The sequence below is a fragment of the Gavialis gangeticus genome, unplaced genomic scaffold, assembly GCF_001723915.1.
Source record: "Gavialis gangeticus isolate Ggan-Ray unplaced genomic scaffold, GavGan_comp1, whole genome shotgun sequence".
NCBI lineage: Eukaryota > Metazoa > Chordata > Crocodylia > Gavialidae > Gavialis > Gavialis gangeticus.
Window position 1 is genome coordinate 6,555,846 of NW_017729030.1, and position 17,895 is coordinate 6,573,740.

General features: G+C 45.1%; 2 protein-coding genes across 2 annotated transcripts in view; both read right to left on the minus strand.

The window, feature by feature from the left end:
• The window catches only part of LOC109301023, a 19,943-nt gene extending 5,604 nt beyond the window's left edge, over positions 1–14,339 (minus strand). The window contains exons 1-6 of the mRNA XM_019521886.1: positions 14,106–14,339; positions 13,537–13,667; positions 12,128–12,303; positions 10,450–10,604; positions 8,854–9,060; positions 7,484–7,578 (exon numbers count right to left, since the gene is read on the minus strand). Of these exons, the coding sequence (XP_019377431.1) occupies positions 7,484–7,578; positions 8,854–9,060; positions 10,450–10,604; positions 12,128–12,303; positions 13,537–13,667; positions 14,106–14,174 (833 nt within the window). The 5' untranslated portion in view covers positions 14,175–14,339. The remainder of the gene's footprint in view (positions 1–7,483; positions 7,579–8,853; positions 9,061–10,449; positions 10,605–12,127; positions 12,304–13,536; positions 13,668–14,105) is intronic.
• A 2,168-nt stretch (positions 14,340–16,507) lies between these two features.
• LOC109301024 (NACHT domain- and WD repeat-containing protein 1-like) overlaps positions 16,508–17,895 on the minus strand; it is a 20,143-nt gene continuing 18,755 nt past the window's right edge. The window contains exon 8 of the mRNA XM_019521887.1: positions 16,508–16,930. Coding sequence (XP_019377432.1) covers positions 16,728–16,930 — 203 coding nt within the window. The 3' untranslated portion in view covers positions 16,508–16,727. The remainder of the gene's footprint in view (positions 16,931–17,895) is intronic.

Sequence of the window (17,895 nt, forward strand, 5' to 3'; positions counted from 1 at the left end):
GGGGTGTAGGATGGAGCCGCAGCTTGTCTGGGGGGAGGGTGGGGAGTGAGGATGGCTTCTGCTAATGTATGCGCTCCCAGGGCAGGCTGTGGTCAGGCCAGGTGGGACAGGGTGGGCAGCAATGGCGCTGGGAGGTGGAGGTGGAACTATGGGTGGGGAGCTATACCCACCTCAAAATTTGCTGTAGGCCCCCTCTCCTACCGCTGTCCACCCCTGCCCACTCCGAGCACAGCCCGGGCCCAGCTCCCCCACTGGGAAGAGGCTGACGCAGCCTTCAGCCCTGAGCACATAGTGGCAGCTTGCCCTCACACTGTGCACAGATTTGGGGCATGCAAGGGATGTGCACAGTGGCAGGAACCTCCCCCTGCACTCTCCAGATGAGACACAGCCCTGTCCTGCACCCCATCCTGCCCCAACTGTGCAGTGCCTGCCCCTGCCCAACTCCAGCCCCAGCCCTAATCCCTCCTTCACTGCAGGGCCCTTAATCTGCCCCTCTCCCCCCACAGACTTAGCAGCTAGATGCTGCTCTCCAAGCTGCTGGGCTGCACTCCTGGCTACATGCATGGTGCAGCTATGCACATGCATGTGACATTTATCAGTGACATAATTGGCCACATCAGCCAAAAAAGGCCGATTGCCAATTTTCCTTTTATTGGTGCGAATACTATATGGACTGATGTATCAGTGCACCTCTGGACCCAAGTCTGGTTTTTAGCAAAAAAATCACTAATAACCAAATGTATCTTGCTTTCACTGATATGTCCCCTATGCTACTTGGAATAATTTGAAGTGGCACAGTAGTGAGTATGCAGGTAGATTTCAAAGATACAGTGAGGGTGGGATCCCCAGAGTCCAATCCCAACTAGCATGGGCACTGTAAGGTCCCTGGAGCTCAATCCTTTTTGGGCAGGGGAGGTGCAGGATCCCACACTGCAACCACCTGGCCAGGATCAGGTTTTATAACTGTCCGCTGCCTCTGCCTGGCCCCATGGGGCTGGGTCCCCTTGCAGGTGGGCAACAATACAGCCTGCAACAGGCTGCTGGGAGTGGGACATAGGGCGCCATGTGCATGTGCACACCTGCACACATGCACATTACTGGGAAAGAGCTGGGTGGCCTGGACAGCACTTCCCTGCAGGTAAGTTTATTGGGCGGGGGGAGTGCGGAGGAGGCATGGGGAGGCAGATCAAGGTCCCCACGGTGAGGGAGGGATTGGGGCAGGGGCTGGGGATGTTGCCATGCCAGGGCAGTGCATGGGGGGGCCAGGGCAGAGAGTGGGACTGCTACAGGTGGCTCATGAGGGGGCACAGGGCACGTGGAGGGGGGTGGCTCCCCACTCCTGCATGCACCCCCTGTGGGGCAGAATGGGGGGCATATGCTTCCCCTCAGAATTGTGTGTGGGGTGGATGTGGGTTGCCTGCTGTGGTCTTGGGGTTTCCCAACCCTGACCCCAGTGGTGTGGAGTTTTGCTGCCAGGTGGTGCATGGCTGGTGCAGGGCTCCCAGAGGAAGGGCAGCTGTGCTGTCAGAAAGGTGGGGGGGCATGTGTCCTGTCTTCCAATTTGGAAAAGGTGGTCTCCCTAATGGGGGGGGCACCTTTACCGAGCCAGGACTAGGCTCTGCTTGGGTGAAGGCAGCATGGGGCCCATCCCAGCTTGTGAGGATGGCATGGGGCCTGATTAGGGCCTGCAGACTGGCCCTGCATTATTTAACTGGCCCACAGGGCCCAGACTATGAGCACCACTTCCCCATTGATATCCCCTCCATATAGCCAATTCTTAAGATTAGTGGAAAAGCTATTATAAGCAGAGATCCGGGTTTTCCATTTCCCACAGAAAAATGGAGAAAACCACAGATTTCCTATTTTTATCTGAAAAAACACAGGTTTTCCCTTTTAGCAGAGAAACCTGTGGATTTCCCCTTTTTGCAAAGAGCTCTGCAGGCTGACTGAGTTCAAGCCTGCAAGAGCTGATTGCAAAAGGGGCAGGAAACCCCCAGCCCTGCCTGGAGAGAGAGGAAGTTGGGGAAGGGCAGGGCCTGAGTCTGTCAGCCAAGGCTGGGCTCAGGTTCATTCTTTGCTCCTGGAGCCTAAGGTAAGTGGGATGCAGGGCAGTGCTGGGGGAGGGGAAGCTGGCTGGGGGCTGAGGGGAATAGGTGTTGGGGGAAGACATGGGTGCCTGCCTGTGGGCTAGGTAAACACTCCATGTGCGGCTTCCTCCAACACCTCCTTCTCCCTCGGTCCGATCAGGCAGGAAAGGCGGGCAGAGACTGAGCACGTCCTGGGACACGGCAATGGTTTCTCCCCCAGTGCATGCCCATATTTTCCTTCTTACGGGGGGGAGAAGGAGGGGTGTACCAGGAGCCACTAGTTCTACACAGCACACTGCGGGCCTCCTTGCCCCCACCTCAGCTTGCTCTCTGTGCCTGCTCCAGGACCAGGGCCAGGAGGGCGAGGGCAGTGGTGCCCCTCTGTGGACTGCACATGCGCTGGCCGGCTGGCTGGGGGGGTTTGCACCCGGAAGTTGCTGCTGTGCCCTGCACTGCCTTCCCGTGGTCAGCTGAGCAGCTTTGCAGGCACGGCTCTGCAGGCAAGGGGCACAGCAGCAGCGAAGTGTTGGTACACGTGCCACCTGGCCGGCTGGTGGGGGGGGGCTTGCATGTGATGGCTGCCACCTCGCTGCTGTGCTGCCTTCCCATGGCCAGCCACACAGCTACATGGCCACAGTTCCACAGGCAAGAAGGGTGGCGGTGGTGGTTGCATGCTGCCGGGCCGGCAGTTGAGAGGGGGCTTGCATGTGGCAGCCACTGCCATACCACTTGCCTGTGCATCCATACCTGTGGACAGGGGGTTCACACAATGGCTGCTGCCATGCCCCATGCTGCCTTCCTGCAGCTGCCTGCATGGCTCCACAGGCAAGTGATGTAGGGTGTAGCAGCCATGGTGCCGGTGCGGTGGCAGCCACTGTAAGAGCCCCTCCCCCCACAGCTAGCCAGCCAGGTGGTATGCAGCTGCCACCACCCTGCGCTGCTGCTGCCACACCTCTTGTCTGGAGAGCCATGGCCATGAAGCTTGCCCGCTGAGCTGTGCAGCTGGCTGTGGGATGGCAGCTCAGGGTGTGGCAGTGGTGCAGTGGTGGCCACCATGTGCAGCCTGTTTGTATGCAGCTGCAGAGGGGCACCGCTGTCCTCACCCCCCTGGCCCTGTTCCTTGGAGTAGGCACAAGACATCCCTCCCTTCTTGATCTCCCCTACCCTTCCCCCCCCCCCACACTTACCTCCTGGGGTCTGTGTCTGCCTGCATCAGGGGGGCTCTTGTGGGGGGAGTGAGGGGCACCAGCAGAGCCAGGGAGGCTGTGGGAGGCCTTTAATTTTAATAATGGATTTTGGATTTCTTATCAGAGAATTTGCGATTTATTTATTTATTTTTATCAGGAAAAGCCAGGATCCCTGATTGTTTGTTTTAATTGGACCCCTAGGCACTCTACAAATAGGTAGGTGAGGTTGTCTTTGTCTCTCAAGTCTTAGTGCCTAAATGAATGCAGACAAAGACAGGCACAACTGCATCTGAATCTTTTAAGTTGGGAACTATTACTCATTTTACCCATATTGCAAGTCTTACAAACCAGTGTTAATATGGCATATCTTACTGGAAGATGTCTGTATTTTTAGCAATGCTTGAGTCTTCAATGGAACCACAAGTGAGGAAGGGCCCACAGACCCAGGCCCTTGGACTCTGACACAGCTATAACCTTCTCCCAGGGAATGAGGGTCTATGCATTGTACACAAGACTTATTGTCAGTGTCTCAAGCAGTTTACAGAAAGCAATTGAAACATGGGTGGATCCAGAGATTGTGTAGTGGGGATGTGTGACTGCACCACTATGATTCCTTGGCATGGTATTAATACCAATAAGACTGTGTAGTGCACATCCAGTGTGGTTTCCACTGCCTACCATCTGCACCTCCCCCCCCCCTTTTCAAAATCCTAGATCCACTACTGTTGAAACACTGTTGTTTTTTCACAATATTTTGCAACCATATAAAAGATTATTTTAGCGGTGAGGTGAACTGTGAAGTAGCACATCACAAATCTGCTCATCTAGTCAACCTGATCTGAAGAGAAACCAGAGTTAAGCCAAGTACTTGAGTAACACCCAGTAAGGAACAGATCCAATAAGATTGTTGTGCTGCTGTTTCTCCTGGTGATATATTTCACTGCCTACTCAACAAATAAATGGCACGTGTAGCTGTTCACTGCCTTTTACTCCATTATAGCCCAGCCTGAAGGATCATTAAAAGGGGTTTGCTCCCTCATTGTGTGCTGTGTCTGTAGTCGTGAATACCTGCAGGACAGGATCACAATACAGCATGCTCAGAAGGACAAGACAAATTGGGGAACAGGGTAGAGGATCTAAAATTTAAGTAAATAACTCTACTTGTCACTTACGCAGTTAGCTTTTGCTATGTAAATGTTATTTGCTCATTTAAAAGGGAACTGGGTTTGTAGCCATGTGCTCGTGTTTCCAAAACACAATTTTGGGGAAGTTTTGAAATATGTAGTTTCTTGTGAACTGGAGATTTGATATTCAAACAATTAAATGTGGTATAACTGTGATTCCTCTGGGAGCCAGATGTTACCCTCGTGAATTTCATCTATGCCCTTGTCACTTCCAGTGGGGCTGTAGAAAACCACTCAAAGTTCAAGCAGTATAAAATGTAGCTGTCTAATTGGATGATTTTGTGTTATGTAGATATTAGAGGAGTTTCTATTTAACTAACTTCCAGGTGCAATTCATTGGAGATGGCTGGTAAATCTTTCATACTTTCTCTCTTAGAGATTACCTTTCTCTTTGTGTTGAACTCGCAATAGTTAAGAGCAACAGGGATACCTGACTCAAAAAGAATACCTTTATTCAACAGGGAGTGGGGCAGAGGCACATCTAAGCACTTGTGTGCCCTGGGCAGCAGTGGCTATTTTTGTGCCACCGTTAAGTTAGTGCCTGAGGCTGATGCCCTATTCTCCCCAGTAGTTACGATACTAGGGAAGGATACCTCCAGTAGAGGGGCCATAATTTTGTCCATGTACACTGTGTGGCCTATATAGTGAGCTATATCTGGAAAAGAATGAGGTGGTTGGGAAAGAAGCATGAGTTCTGTAGACTTAGGAGTTCTTTTAATGCCATTCTTTACATTTTCATAATTATTGGTTACCTTTCTATATATTTTTGAAAGGTATAGGCAACCTGTATAGATCAAAAATATTTTTGAAAGGAAAATATACACACACTAGAAGGGATGGGGGCATAACAGCCATAAATACGTGGGAAGAGATCACTGCAAGCAGCTGAGCAGTGGGCTGATACAGCTATCCCTGCAGAATCATTTGCCCATTGGATTTTCAGAGCTGACAGAAATTAGATCTGTCTTCCGAATCTAAGATAGGTGGTGGTGAAGGCATTATCTTCCTTCTGTAGAACTAAACTTCCCTTAATGTCATAGTCCTAATTACTCCTTAGAGGTACAAGTTTCAACTTCCCAGGGCATCTACACAAGACATTTGTTGCACAGTTGTCTAATTAGCTCTGCAGTAAACATCTCACATGTACATGTGCCATGCTATTAGGCTGCAGAAAATGAATAAACTCTGCAGCAGGGTAGTACTCAAATACAAGTACTATCCTACTGCAGAGTTATTTACTATGCAGCAACATGTGTGTAGACACTGATGTGGATATAAATTGCACCTAGTCAGCCCAGCCAACAGGGGGCCACACTCCTGTCTGCTGCCTAGCCACTTGGCTTGGCAGCTGAAGGAGCATTGTGGCCCAGCCAGCTCCTCCATTGCCCAATGCAGCCACCTGCTGCCTAGTCCTGACCCCCTGTGCTCCTTGCCAGCCTGGGGCTGCCCCCAGACCCTGAGCCACACTGCTACCACCAGTTTGAGCCCATGGCAGACCTCCATGCTGGAGTCTGGAGCTCCCCCTGGCTGCTGCAGGGGGGCAGAGTAGGGTAGGAGAGGTCTTTGCCTAAACTGCTCCTTCCCAGCTCAATTTGCTGTTGTCCTAGATGCACATTGCTCAACAGTTTATCCAGTTCCATTAATTGCATGTGTAGACATGCACCCTGTGGCTAGATAGTGAAAGTACATTAGGGCATGGACAGACATGCAGGCCTACACTCTAACTCATGGTGCTTCACATAAAGTGCCATGAGTTAGTTTCCCCACCCCCAAATGGATGGTAACCTGTTGGGTCAGGGGGAGGGATCAATCAAGCTCCACTCTGGAGCTGATGGGACCTGCCTGCAGCCTGTCTCCCTTAGCGCTGCTCCTCCTCCTGCCCCCGGTGCTGTCTGCAGGTAGGGAGTGGGGAAAAAAGAAGGGGGAGTGAGCTGCTGGCTGGGGTTTACCTGGCTTGAGCTGGAGGAGGCAGTCTGGGGGCATACAAGGTGTGGAGGCTCTAATCCACACCCCCAAGCTCAGGCTGGGCAAACTCCAGCCCACAAATCACTCCCCCTCCCCTCTCCCTTCCTGCAGACAGCACTGAGGGCAGAGCATGGCCAGGCTGAGGCAGCCCAGCCCTGATTACATAACAGATTGACCCTAGGAAACAGAAGTTCCCTATGGCACTCCAAATTTAGAGCATCTTCATCTAATGCCTCACTTGAGGGTTAATTTGTCACGCCATCAGCCACTTTTAAAGTGCTCTGCAGCCACGCACATGTTACAGTACAGCTGTAGAGCACATTCAGGGAGCTGATCATGTGACAAACGTAACTTCTGTCTGTGCCCTTAGTTTCACCATGCTGAATTTGTCACTGAAGACTTTCAGGTTTTTCTAAAGCAGAATAATTACTATCTACTCTACCTGGGAATATCTGTAAAGCTTTTAGGTTGGTAGATATTCACTTTAGATGCATTGTAAAGAAAGCACAGATGTGATGAAAACATCTGCCTCAAGAATTGAAATATTTTTCAGCTTAAAATTTGACCCTTTAATGATGTTATATATGATTCCCAACAAAACACCCAACTCATTCTTGACAAGTGGCAAACCTCTTGCTAATCTCCTGTTTAGGACACTGGCTTATTCTGATGATCTGAAAATCTGAGCAGAATTTCCAGAAATTCTCTTTTTCATCTTGAAAATATATTCCAGTATCTGCCATATGTTCACCATAATTTTTACTATAGAAGGTATTTTAGTTCTTACTAATTTGGTTTAAGTGGTGTGGGAAAGGCAGAATTTTGCAAATACAATTTAAAGCAGTTATTCCAGACATGCAAGATCCAGACCTAAAATCTACTTATTCCCCATTGGTGTTCTGCTGGATTCTTTGACTAGCATCAGTCCAGGTAGACTGGGAAATAGAAGCAGGGCTGTCTCAGTCCCTTTCTCCTGAACATCATGGTGTAGGAGAGAACCAGGCCTATAACTGTACTGCAGGTATAAAGAAACCATGATATGTTCAGGAACATCTTTTACCTGTTTTCCACCATGACACCAAAAACAATCCGACTGGCATCATCTGTAATGGCCACACAGCACACATTTGGCTCATTTTTTAATCTCTTTTTAACCTACAAATTTAGGGGGAAGAAATTATTTTTAGTAGCTGTTCCTTAAACAGTGCTACTTGTTTTACTGTAGTTGTAAGTCGTATGTTTCTAATGAGTACTTGCAAGAATACAATATGAAAAAAGCTGTCCAGTAAGGAATATTTCATTTTACATGATTTAGTACAATCCTCTTTCTCTCAGATGTACACTGAAGTATTTTAAGCAGGTTGTCAGAATAGATCAAAATACTATACATCAGACTTTAACTGTTCTAACATTCTCAGAAAATAATTTGTTTCATGCAAAAAGTTTTATCTCTTCTTGTTTGCAAATTGTTCATAAAGAAGCTGGCAAAGTGGAATCTGTTCATGTTTAGCAATAGTTTGGGTGAATCTCAAAAACTAATCCTTGCTCTGAAGATCATTGAAGAGTTGCATAATTCAAACATTCACAAATACCATGTTTACCAAAATTCAAGGTGGCCCCCCAGTTATTAGATTCTATATATGGAAAATTATAACTGTTACAATTTTCCATGTACTGAATCTGCTTAATGGAAGGTCATCTTAAATTTGTACCCCTCTGGTAGGGAAACCAGAGGTGGATGGCAAGAGGCCAGACCCCTGCTTCTTGCTCGCCTGCCTCCCATCACCTACCCCTTGCCCCTGTGCCTGTACCTGCCCTTGCCCCCATGCTTCTTGCCTCCAAAGCCTGCTTTCCCCACCCCTTGTCTCCCCATGCCCCTGTGTCTGTCCGACTTCCCTGTGCTTGCCCCCAGCTCCCTGGCTACCCCTTCACCCTTACTCTTTCTGCAGCTCTGCTTCAGTTCTGGGGCAGTCAGCAGCAGCGTCCCAGTCCCAGTCTCAGCCCTAGCCCTGCCCAACCAGAAGTAGCATCAGCTCTGCCAGGCCAGGTTGGGGCTGGAAGGACCAGAGCCAGAGCAGAAGGTAAGCAGAAAAGGGGCAGGCAGTGGGGAAGAGCAGGGGGTAGGTGGCAGGCATAGGCACAGGGGCAAGGAGTGGGAAGGCAAGCTGCAAGTTCCCCCATCCCCACTGTCTCCTCCAGGGGCTGCATGCCCCTTTCCCTGCCAAATGAGCCATTCTGGCCCTGGCTAGTACTTGAATCCAAGATGGAGCTCCCCCTGACACACACCCACCCCATTCTGATTAGAGGAAAAAACCCTCATCTTGGTTTTAAGTAAACACAGAAGTTCTGCTTTGTATTTGACAATATAGAGTGTTGCTTTTACAGTCTTTTATGGAATAAACTACTGAAAGCTGTCAGAAACCATGTTACCTTTCCAGTTTGTAAATCCCACAATGTGATATAGCTGATTTTCTCCTCATCACTGTAGTTGGAAAGCACCAGGTAGTTGCCAGTATAGGTCAAAGCGGCATTGTGCAAGAAGAGCATGGATGTTCTACTTTCAAGTGTATGGAGGTGGGACAGGGTTTTCAAACTGAACACAGAAAGGTGGTGTGCATAATACGAACACACTATTACCTGGGAGAAGAAACATCTCTGAAATTTCAGTCACATGTTTAAATACCTATCTGTATTCAGACTTGTTACAATCCTTGTTTCTTTTTTAAACTTTACTTGGTTTTCACCAAAATAGACTATGAAATGGATACTTTTGGAGAAATGTTGTTTCTTTAGAAATATTCTTAGCACATTTTTCCCCTTTTGAGTGGGTGGTAGTAGTAGTAGTTAAAATAAAAAAAAAAAAATGAACTCTATAACATTGTTTAAATGACTCTCAGCAGTTTTCTGCAACTAGTTTCCCATAGAGCTCCACATATAGACTTATTGTAGTGACCAGCTTCTCTAAAGAGGATGCTAATTGGTTTCGCTATTTGCTCAATCCTGAAATGACTGAGAAATCAAACCAAATCCTTTCACAATGGCACATTAGGCAGGCCTGGGAACAGTAAACCAGTGTGATCCTGCTCATTATAAACCACTAACAGCACAGCGGCAAAACAGCAGGGCTTACTAATTAATATCCTGGATACTTTACAGACTTAAAAAAAAAAGAATTTTAACTATAATTCTCTACGTTTTAGCTACAATTGTAATATACCCTGCTTACAATTAAAAACCTTGCTCTGATGAAGAATATGGCTGCCACTTAAAAAAAAAATAATTATCATTGTATTTAAATATTAAAAACCAAGGGACATCCCACAGCCCTATGCAAAATGGATATTTTGCTTAGTTATTAACATTATTAGGCTCTTTTCTGAAACACTTGTTTATGTCAGGCTATTCCTGTGGAACTGATCATGACAGAACCAATGAAACAATGACAAGGTAAAAGGGGAGTCCAAGAAAAAATAAAGGGAGACAAAGATAGTAAGTTCAAATGGTTGTGAAATTGTCATGGGCCTTACCAAATGCATATATTAGTAACCAGAATAAAATCCTGGGGTTTAAGAATAATAGTATATTTATTAATTTTCTATTGTGTTGCTAAACAACTTTATCATATCAAATGATGAAATACTTTTTGCTACATCAAGTAATGCTATTTGTATTAATTAGCATGATAGCAAAATACATTATCTGAATTCTAGTGTCTGCAGTGTACTTACTAGATGAATTAAAGGTTCAGTTCCAGTTCAAGGACTTTACAGTCCTAATTTCAATCCTACAACCACTTTTACAGATGTAAGAGCTACTCAAGTAAAGAAAGCTACTTGCAAAAATGCAAAAAAGCTTCAGCATGTTTAGGCCTGAAGTGTAATTACCAAACAGGCTTAATTAGCGCACCCTTAAATTAAAACACTTTGAGAGTTTCAGATGAAAGGTACCACATAAAAATGCAAAGTTTTATCATTACATATGTACATGTCATTGCATGTATACTAATGTCATTGTTCCAATCCTCACCTTTTCATCTCCACTGAGCAGGTACTCATCAATAGCATTATATTTCTCATTTGCAAGCTGCTGTAGCTTTCCAGGGTCCTCTCTTACATTTTTGTCTGACCTCCTTTTCTTTCCTTTCTTACTCTTATCATGCCTTCCCTGGGGGGCCTGAAGTACTAAAACAAAGTTGATGTGAAGAACAGGGCTAGGGCTACTGTAGAAAAATCTTTATAAGAAAGATTGTCGGGCAGCAGTCTGAATCTATCTGCTGGCCACATCACTGAACAAAATTCCATGTGGGGAAGCAGCACAGCATAATAATTGGGAATCACTATGGACAAAAGCCTTAAGGTTATTCTGGCCCATTCTCCTTCATCTCTGCTGTATTTCAAATGGATGTTACTCCTTTGGTCATCAGTAACTACTGTACGTTAGCTGTGGTGAATTCAAGATTATCCTGCATTTACTCAGAAGTCAAAACAGCGAAGTTGAGGATGTTATGGTGCCACTTCTGTTCTCATGATAAAAGATGGTTTGATTGAGAGAGCAAGTTGGAGATATGTAGGCACTTCAAAATATATTCCCCAATAGAATGACGAATAATTAGCCAAGAAAACAACACTGTATTCTGTAAACAGAAATAAAACCAAGATATCTAAATGACCTAAATGATGAAAAGAGCCCCATTAGGATCCAGAGAGTGCCTGTACAGGGAGTCCACCTTGTTTAGTTTAATCAATGTCAACTCTAGAGCTTCCCAGAGGAGCTAATAGAGACACTGTCTAACAGGATGATGAGCCTTGAGAATTTTTCCTTGAGACGCATAAAAGTCCTTTAGATAACACCTCTGGCTTCTCTATCTTGGGTTTCTCATAGGAAGTCTGCAGGCACATGTAGATATATCAGGGACATTAAAAGAGTCCACACAGGTTTCCATGCATGAAGATCCAGACAAATTAATTTTGAACAGGTTGTCAAGTTTCAAACTCATCACAATGAATAACAAGCAGCAGTTCCTATTTACTGATGCTAAGCTTAACAAGATTTTCATTTGGGCATATCATACATACACAAACTATTATAGTATTGATGAGAAATTCTTGTGAATCATATCTATAGCTATGTAACAAAATGTATTTTTCATACCTAGCTGAAGTCTGAGACTTGCTCCAGTATTAAACCACATGACACAAATTGCATTCAAATAATGTAAGAGCCAAATGGTACCCTTAAGTGACACTGAGGGTAGGGCTGAGCCCCACGCCATGCTAAGAGGAGTTTTGACTGGTGTTGCATTGGGAGTTATTGAGGACAACTAATGCTGAACCACTGTGGAGCATGGTGCAACATGAATCTGTGACTGTCTACTATAAAATAGCCATAGCTGCGGCTTCACACCTCCCTTGGGGCAATTAGTGCTAGTAGTTCTTGGAGGAAGCCACTTCTTTTGCACAGAAAGTTCTGGAGGCTTTTTGCTTCCTCTCCAGTTTTCTGTTCCAAGGCACAGGATAGGCAGTTTGGCCTTACAGGTATGAGCCAAAACACAACATTGTCACCTGAAAGTTATGTGGTATTGTGTCTTTATTTCATTTGAATCGCCTCCATTTCATTCTCAAACATATGACTCCACTCCTCTGGACAACACCATTTCATTTGTGGCACTAGAGCCTTAATTAAGTGAAAATGAGGCATTGCTTACCTGTGGCTCCCTTTCCTCTTTCCCTTTTGAGCAGCATATCCTTGTATAGGTCCACAGCATCCTTTGACACAAGCTGGCCAGGCAGAGTGGTTTGCAAGGGAGGCTTGTCTTGATACTCTGGCCTTATCCGCTCCTTTATAAATCCACTTTCCAAGTTCCAAATGATCATATGGTCTCTGAACAGATAGGAATATACTCTGACCTCACATGAACCATACTGCATTGGGATTAGTAACAACAGAGCTTTTCCAAACCATCCTCTCAAGCCGCACAAAGTTTAGAGCAGTGATTCTCAACTAGGATGCCTTGAGAGCCTTTCAAGGGTGCTGCAGTTTGCCATGCAATGTTAGCACTGTCACATGCACAGACATGATTCATAAGATTAACTCAAGTGATTTCAAATGGAAATCCATAGTATTAAAAACATTCTGACCTGTTGTGGTCTTTTTGAGCTCTCTGCAACAGAAGAAGTGCTCTATTATTTCTCTGTAGTCAAAAGATGAGTGAAAGCTAAGAGCTGACATTTTGTCAGGGGTGTCTTGGATCTAAAAAGGTTGAGAACCACTGGTCTAGAGACACCGTGCTCAGCCAGGTGAGTGCACAGAAGTTGACATTATACCTCTCTGCCCTGTTCATGTTCAGTCTTTAGTTTTATTTAGAGGCATGTACCCTACACAAACAGGTGGCATTTTAAAGTAATATCAAATTAGGGATGTCATGTTTTCTGCTTGTGTTACCAGGACGGCCTGGAGATCACCCTGACTCTCTTTATAGTTCCCACAACCTCTATTTTGATTGATTTGCTGGTTTTGTTCTGCTACACCTATTTTTCTGGTAAGGCTCAACATTAGCTCTTTTTCTTCTAGAAAGCCATTTTAGCCAGTTTTGTTGCACAAATGAGAGATTTAGCTTAAGGAACCATAAACCTCCAATCTTTCTTGCTTCTCTCAAGCCAGTAAGGTGGGGGAGTAGTTAACCATAACACACTGTTAGCCTTAAGTTTCTAAGAGCAGGACGTTTCCCATTTAAAAAAAAAAGTTTTTAAAATCAGTGGAAAAAAACAGCCAAATAAGAGGGCCAAGTACTGCTGCCAGATAAACCCAAGCTATCTCACTGATGGCAATGAGATATTGTGGATTTAATTAAGGACAGAAATTGGTCTATCATATTTACTTCTATAACTCTTAAGGATTTGATGGCTTTTAGGAGAAAATGAATTGGGGCCACACACTAATGAAAATATTTAATCATTATCACTTACAAAAAGAAAGAGTTGGCTGAATTATGATACCAACAAGCCTTCTACTCGCATTTAGTTAACTGAACATATCATGACTATACAATCTGGGTTAACTGAGACATGTGAAGCTTTTTGTACCACCTTTCTAGAAACCAAAATAACTTCTTACCTATTCTCAGAGAGGCCAAGTAACAGTTCTCCCTCAAGAATCTTGTACTCGTGATTTTGGCAAGGAATGATGTAAAGGCCTGTCTGTTTCTTTACGTATTTCTTTTTCAGAAGGTCATAAATAAGAAGGGTCTGGAGAATCATAAAGGAAACCAAGCTATTTGCTTTGTATAATGAATAATATCAGTAAGCATCTCTTACTTGTTAGCTTCAAGTTCAGTGCAGGGGGTGTTCAACCCCTCATCTGTGAGGCAAAGCCAGCCCGCAGAGCCAGAGCATCTGACCTGCATGACTCCCCACAGGTTGGGAAATTTGGCCACTCTTCCCCCACAGCCAGACTTTCAAGCCCTGCATTGCTGAATCAGGCCTGGGTCAAGCTGCTACCATGTGGTGGAATCGGACCCTGGGCATCCCTGCCCTGCACGCCAGATCCAGCCTGCGGATGGGCTTGGCACTACCCATCTGGCCTGTGGGACTAAAAGGTTGGGCACCAAGTTAGTAAGTAACTTAAAACACATGTGAATGCACATGCACGTGCTCACAAAATTTGAATAAAGCTGTGTTTAGTACCTGAAAAATGGATAGTGGAGGGTCTGTAAAGGGAGCCATCCCCTTGTCTGTCAGGACAAAGAGTTTCATATCTCTAACCAGCACAATGTCTGTGTTCTCCACCAGCCCTCTCTCCACTCTTACTGCACTGCCTTTGCACTTCGATTTCACTATGTTCCACACTGTAATGGCTCCAGGACTCAGATTTCTGCATACAACATACCTTCAAAACCAAAAGAACACCATTCACTATCACCTTACCAACATTTCAGTCTTTTCAAGCAAAAACACATAGCAGATAGTTCCCAGAGCTGAAATCCTGGCTCTTTTTGGTTAATAAAAATACAGATCTCACTTCAGATATTTTTTTAGTAAGTTTCTAAATCTTAATTTTTCTTCTTTTTGGTGCATTATGAAGTACAATTTAATTTTTCAAAAGTTGTGGCTCAGCATGTTGCTACATGCAGTCTAACATGATGGGCTTCTCTGTAAATCATAATCATTCTTAACAGCCGGCAGTCTGTATAGAAAAAGCTGACACAGGGACCAAATGAGAACTCGTGGAAAATCTGGGCAGTCATCTCAGATCACAGTTGAAATCATGTTTGGTGCAGCTGAGTCTTAATAACACCTCTATATAACATTCAAGATAACATTCAGGTTCTTTTGTCAGGCTCATCAGGAGAGCATCAGAAAATGAGATTGATCAGCAGCTCCATTTTTGGTAGGCCTTTGAAATAGGTTACTCCCTTGGTACATAACATTGGTCTTTCCATGTCCTTTTAGATCTTTGGTGAGGAGTTGATCCTGCACTCTTTGGGAAGAAAGTAAATAGTGTATTTACTTGAATACAAAATGACCCTGAATATAAGATGACCCCCCACCACCAATAATTAGACTTTATATATGGATAACTTATACATGTTATAATTGTCCAGGTATAGAATCTAATTATTGGGGATTTGCTTTGAATTTGTCCTCCTCCTACTGCTACAGCAGGGAAAATAAATCTGGGGAGGTCAGGAGCCCCCCTGCCCTCTGCCCCTCCCCCAACTTCTCCCTCCTGCAGCCCCTTCCCCACTCCTTACTGTCAGACCCTGCTCTCACTGAGTACATGGAAATGAAGAGCAAATCTGAAAACACTAATCTCAAAAAAACCAGGCCTGTAGTAATTTGCATATACTACCTATAAACTTAATTCATACAGACATGGTGCACCATACCTTTTTTTGCAAATGCTGCAAGTTTTACTACAGGCATTCCATAAACACACTTTTAAGCAGCACTTTTGTACTTACTTATATATAGTATGAACTGGGTATGTCTACATGTGCATTAATGCACCATAATAATAGCACATTTAGTACCTGTAATAACAGGTACTAACTTAATGCGCTGTAATTGGCACTACTGCGCAGTAGCATTAGCGCATGTTTTTACATGATGCTAATGCACAGTAGACTAATTCTCCTGTGTATTAACACAGCATTTACCATAACATAGTAATGCACAGTAGAATTAGTCTACTGCACTTTTAGACATGCCCCTTATGTATCATATTAGTCCAAAGCCAAAAATGCTCATGATTTACCATATAGTTCATTGGGTTGGGCCCAGTAGAAACAACAGCATTTGGTGACCGCATACCTCAACAATATTCAGTGTGTGTGTGTACTCCAGATACTTCCCAAAAAAGGATCCACATGCTAATTTTTCCCCCACTCATGGCTGGAACTGGGTGTTCTTGTTATGAGTCCTGGGATACTCCAAAAAATTATATGTAGATAAGGTGTAGGGTAATGTGGTCCAGCTCCACTTCATGGACACTAATCATATGCAGTAGGCTGAGAGGGGACAATGGGGGGATTCTGGGTGAATATTTCAGGCCCCATTTGGTGATGTTTGCCAGACATTTAAGACTGGTGAAGAAACAGAACTCACTGGAAATTACAGACAATGTATTTAGTGAGGTTTCCATGTAGATGAATGTAAGACAAGGGGAAAAAAAACCTCATCTTGTATTCAAGTTAATATGGTACCTTCCTTAAGATTTTAAAATATGTAAATGTTGGGTTTTTTCTTTTTCAAGAGGCTTTGGTTATGCTCATGAAAACTGTTGGAGTCAGCCTTGGGTTCTGAAGTTTAATTTATCCACAGAATAGAGAGAGCACAGAGAGCAGCAGGTTTCTGTGCCCATTCAGGCCTTGTCAAGGCTACTAATACTGCCACTAAAAGCAGATCTAGAGACAATACCCTAGGCCATGGCCATTTGTTAGATAAGAATATGTTGCAAGCAGTTAAAACCAGTAAGAGCAAATCACTGTGCCTTATGAAGGTATTGTGTTATGCCTATTTGTAAAAATTCAGAGTGGAAAGCACTTTTGGATTGACCATTTTAAAACAAACACTGGCAGTGTATTCAATAGGGTAATACATGTACAAAAGGTCTCTGCCTCAAGCAGTGTGCAATTTAAATCAGTTTGTTTAACATAAATGATTTATAGAATCACTCCCAAAGTAGCACACAGTTTACAAGGAAAAGAGTGGAGAAACATCTCCTTTGAAAGACTTTACCAGTGGTTTCCCAAATCTAACATCTTGCCTGAAATGCTGCCTGACAGCTCTGAAACAGGGAAGAGTTCTCTAAATGAAAGAACAGTCTTTTTTCTGCACTTGCCTGGGATAGTTCTGTATAGTTACAATATCCTGAATTCCACTGATTTTCTTTGGCTTGTTTGCAGTAACAGTCAAAGACTGGTCGTTGATCTTGGAAGCCAAGTTCCACGATCGAAGGCAATTCTCTCCATCACAAAAAGCTAAACAGTAATGAAGATCAGAGCACACACCTACACATTTAAGATTAGGTGGAAAAAAAATAAATGAAATGCCTGTACCACTGGGAACAGAATATACTGCAGTTATAAGAACATATTTGTCCTGCCTGGGGCCAACCTTAAAGACTGTTTGGAAATCCTAGCTTCATTTAATTGCTAACATTTTAGGAAAAGCAGGCCAAGTGTAGCATGTTATCTGATGCTCTGTACTTTGCATTGGCTGTCAATTCACTTTCTAGGTGAAATGCAAAGCATTGTTTATAAAGCACATATACTTTGGAACCAACTATCTCCCTACACCTGCCTTATCATGACACAAGGAATGCTTTGTCTCCAAGTTATGGTCGATGGGAACTGGAGACTGGGTATTCTTGGTAGCACTGTTCTTGACTTTGATCCTGAATGTATGCCTGAATCTGGCCTTATTTGTGGCACGATGCAATATCTATACCCTTTGTATAAACAGCACACTTACTAATGGAAAGCTCCTGAGCCCGGTGCGAGAGTTAGCGCGGGAGTTTGCGCAGGAGAGCGAGCGGGAGGGCCCGAGGCCCTGCCTGTGAGTCCCCCAGAGCAGACAGTCCCAGCCGTAGCCAGCCCACCAGTGGCATGACCCGGATGGGCATGCGCTGCACCCTTGGGGTTTGCAGCACCCCCTTCTGGCACCTCAGAGACAGCCACCCAGACAGAGCCCATGGTTCTGGGCTTCACACAGACAGAGCCCCTGGCTCTCGGCTGCAGGGGCTGCCTGTCTCTTTTTCAGGCTCTGGGGCCCAGAAGCATGGCCACCTCCCCTTGTGGGGTCTGCTCCCTACTGGGGTTTCTGGAGTGCCAGCTGGAGGAGCTCCAGGCCGCAGTCCAGATACTGCATGCCATCAGGGACTGTGAGCAGGAGATAAGACTCCTACTGCCAGGCCCTTCTCCTCTGGGAGGTGGAGGGTCTCCCTCCAGGACAAGGGAGGACCCGGGGACCTCCC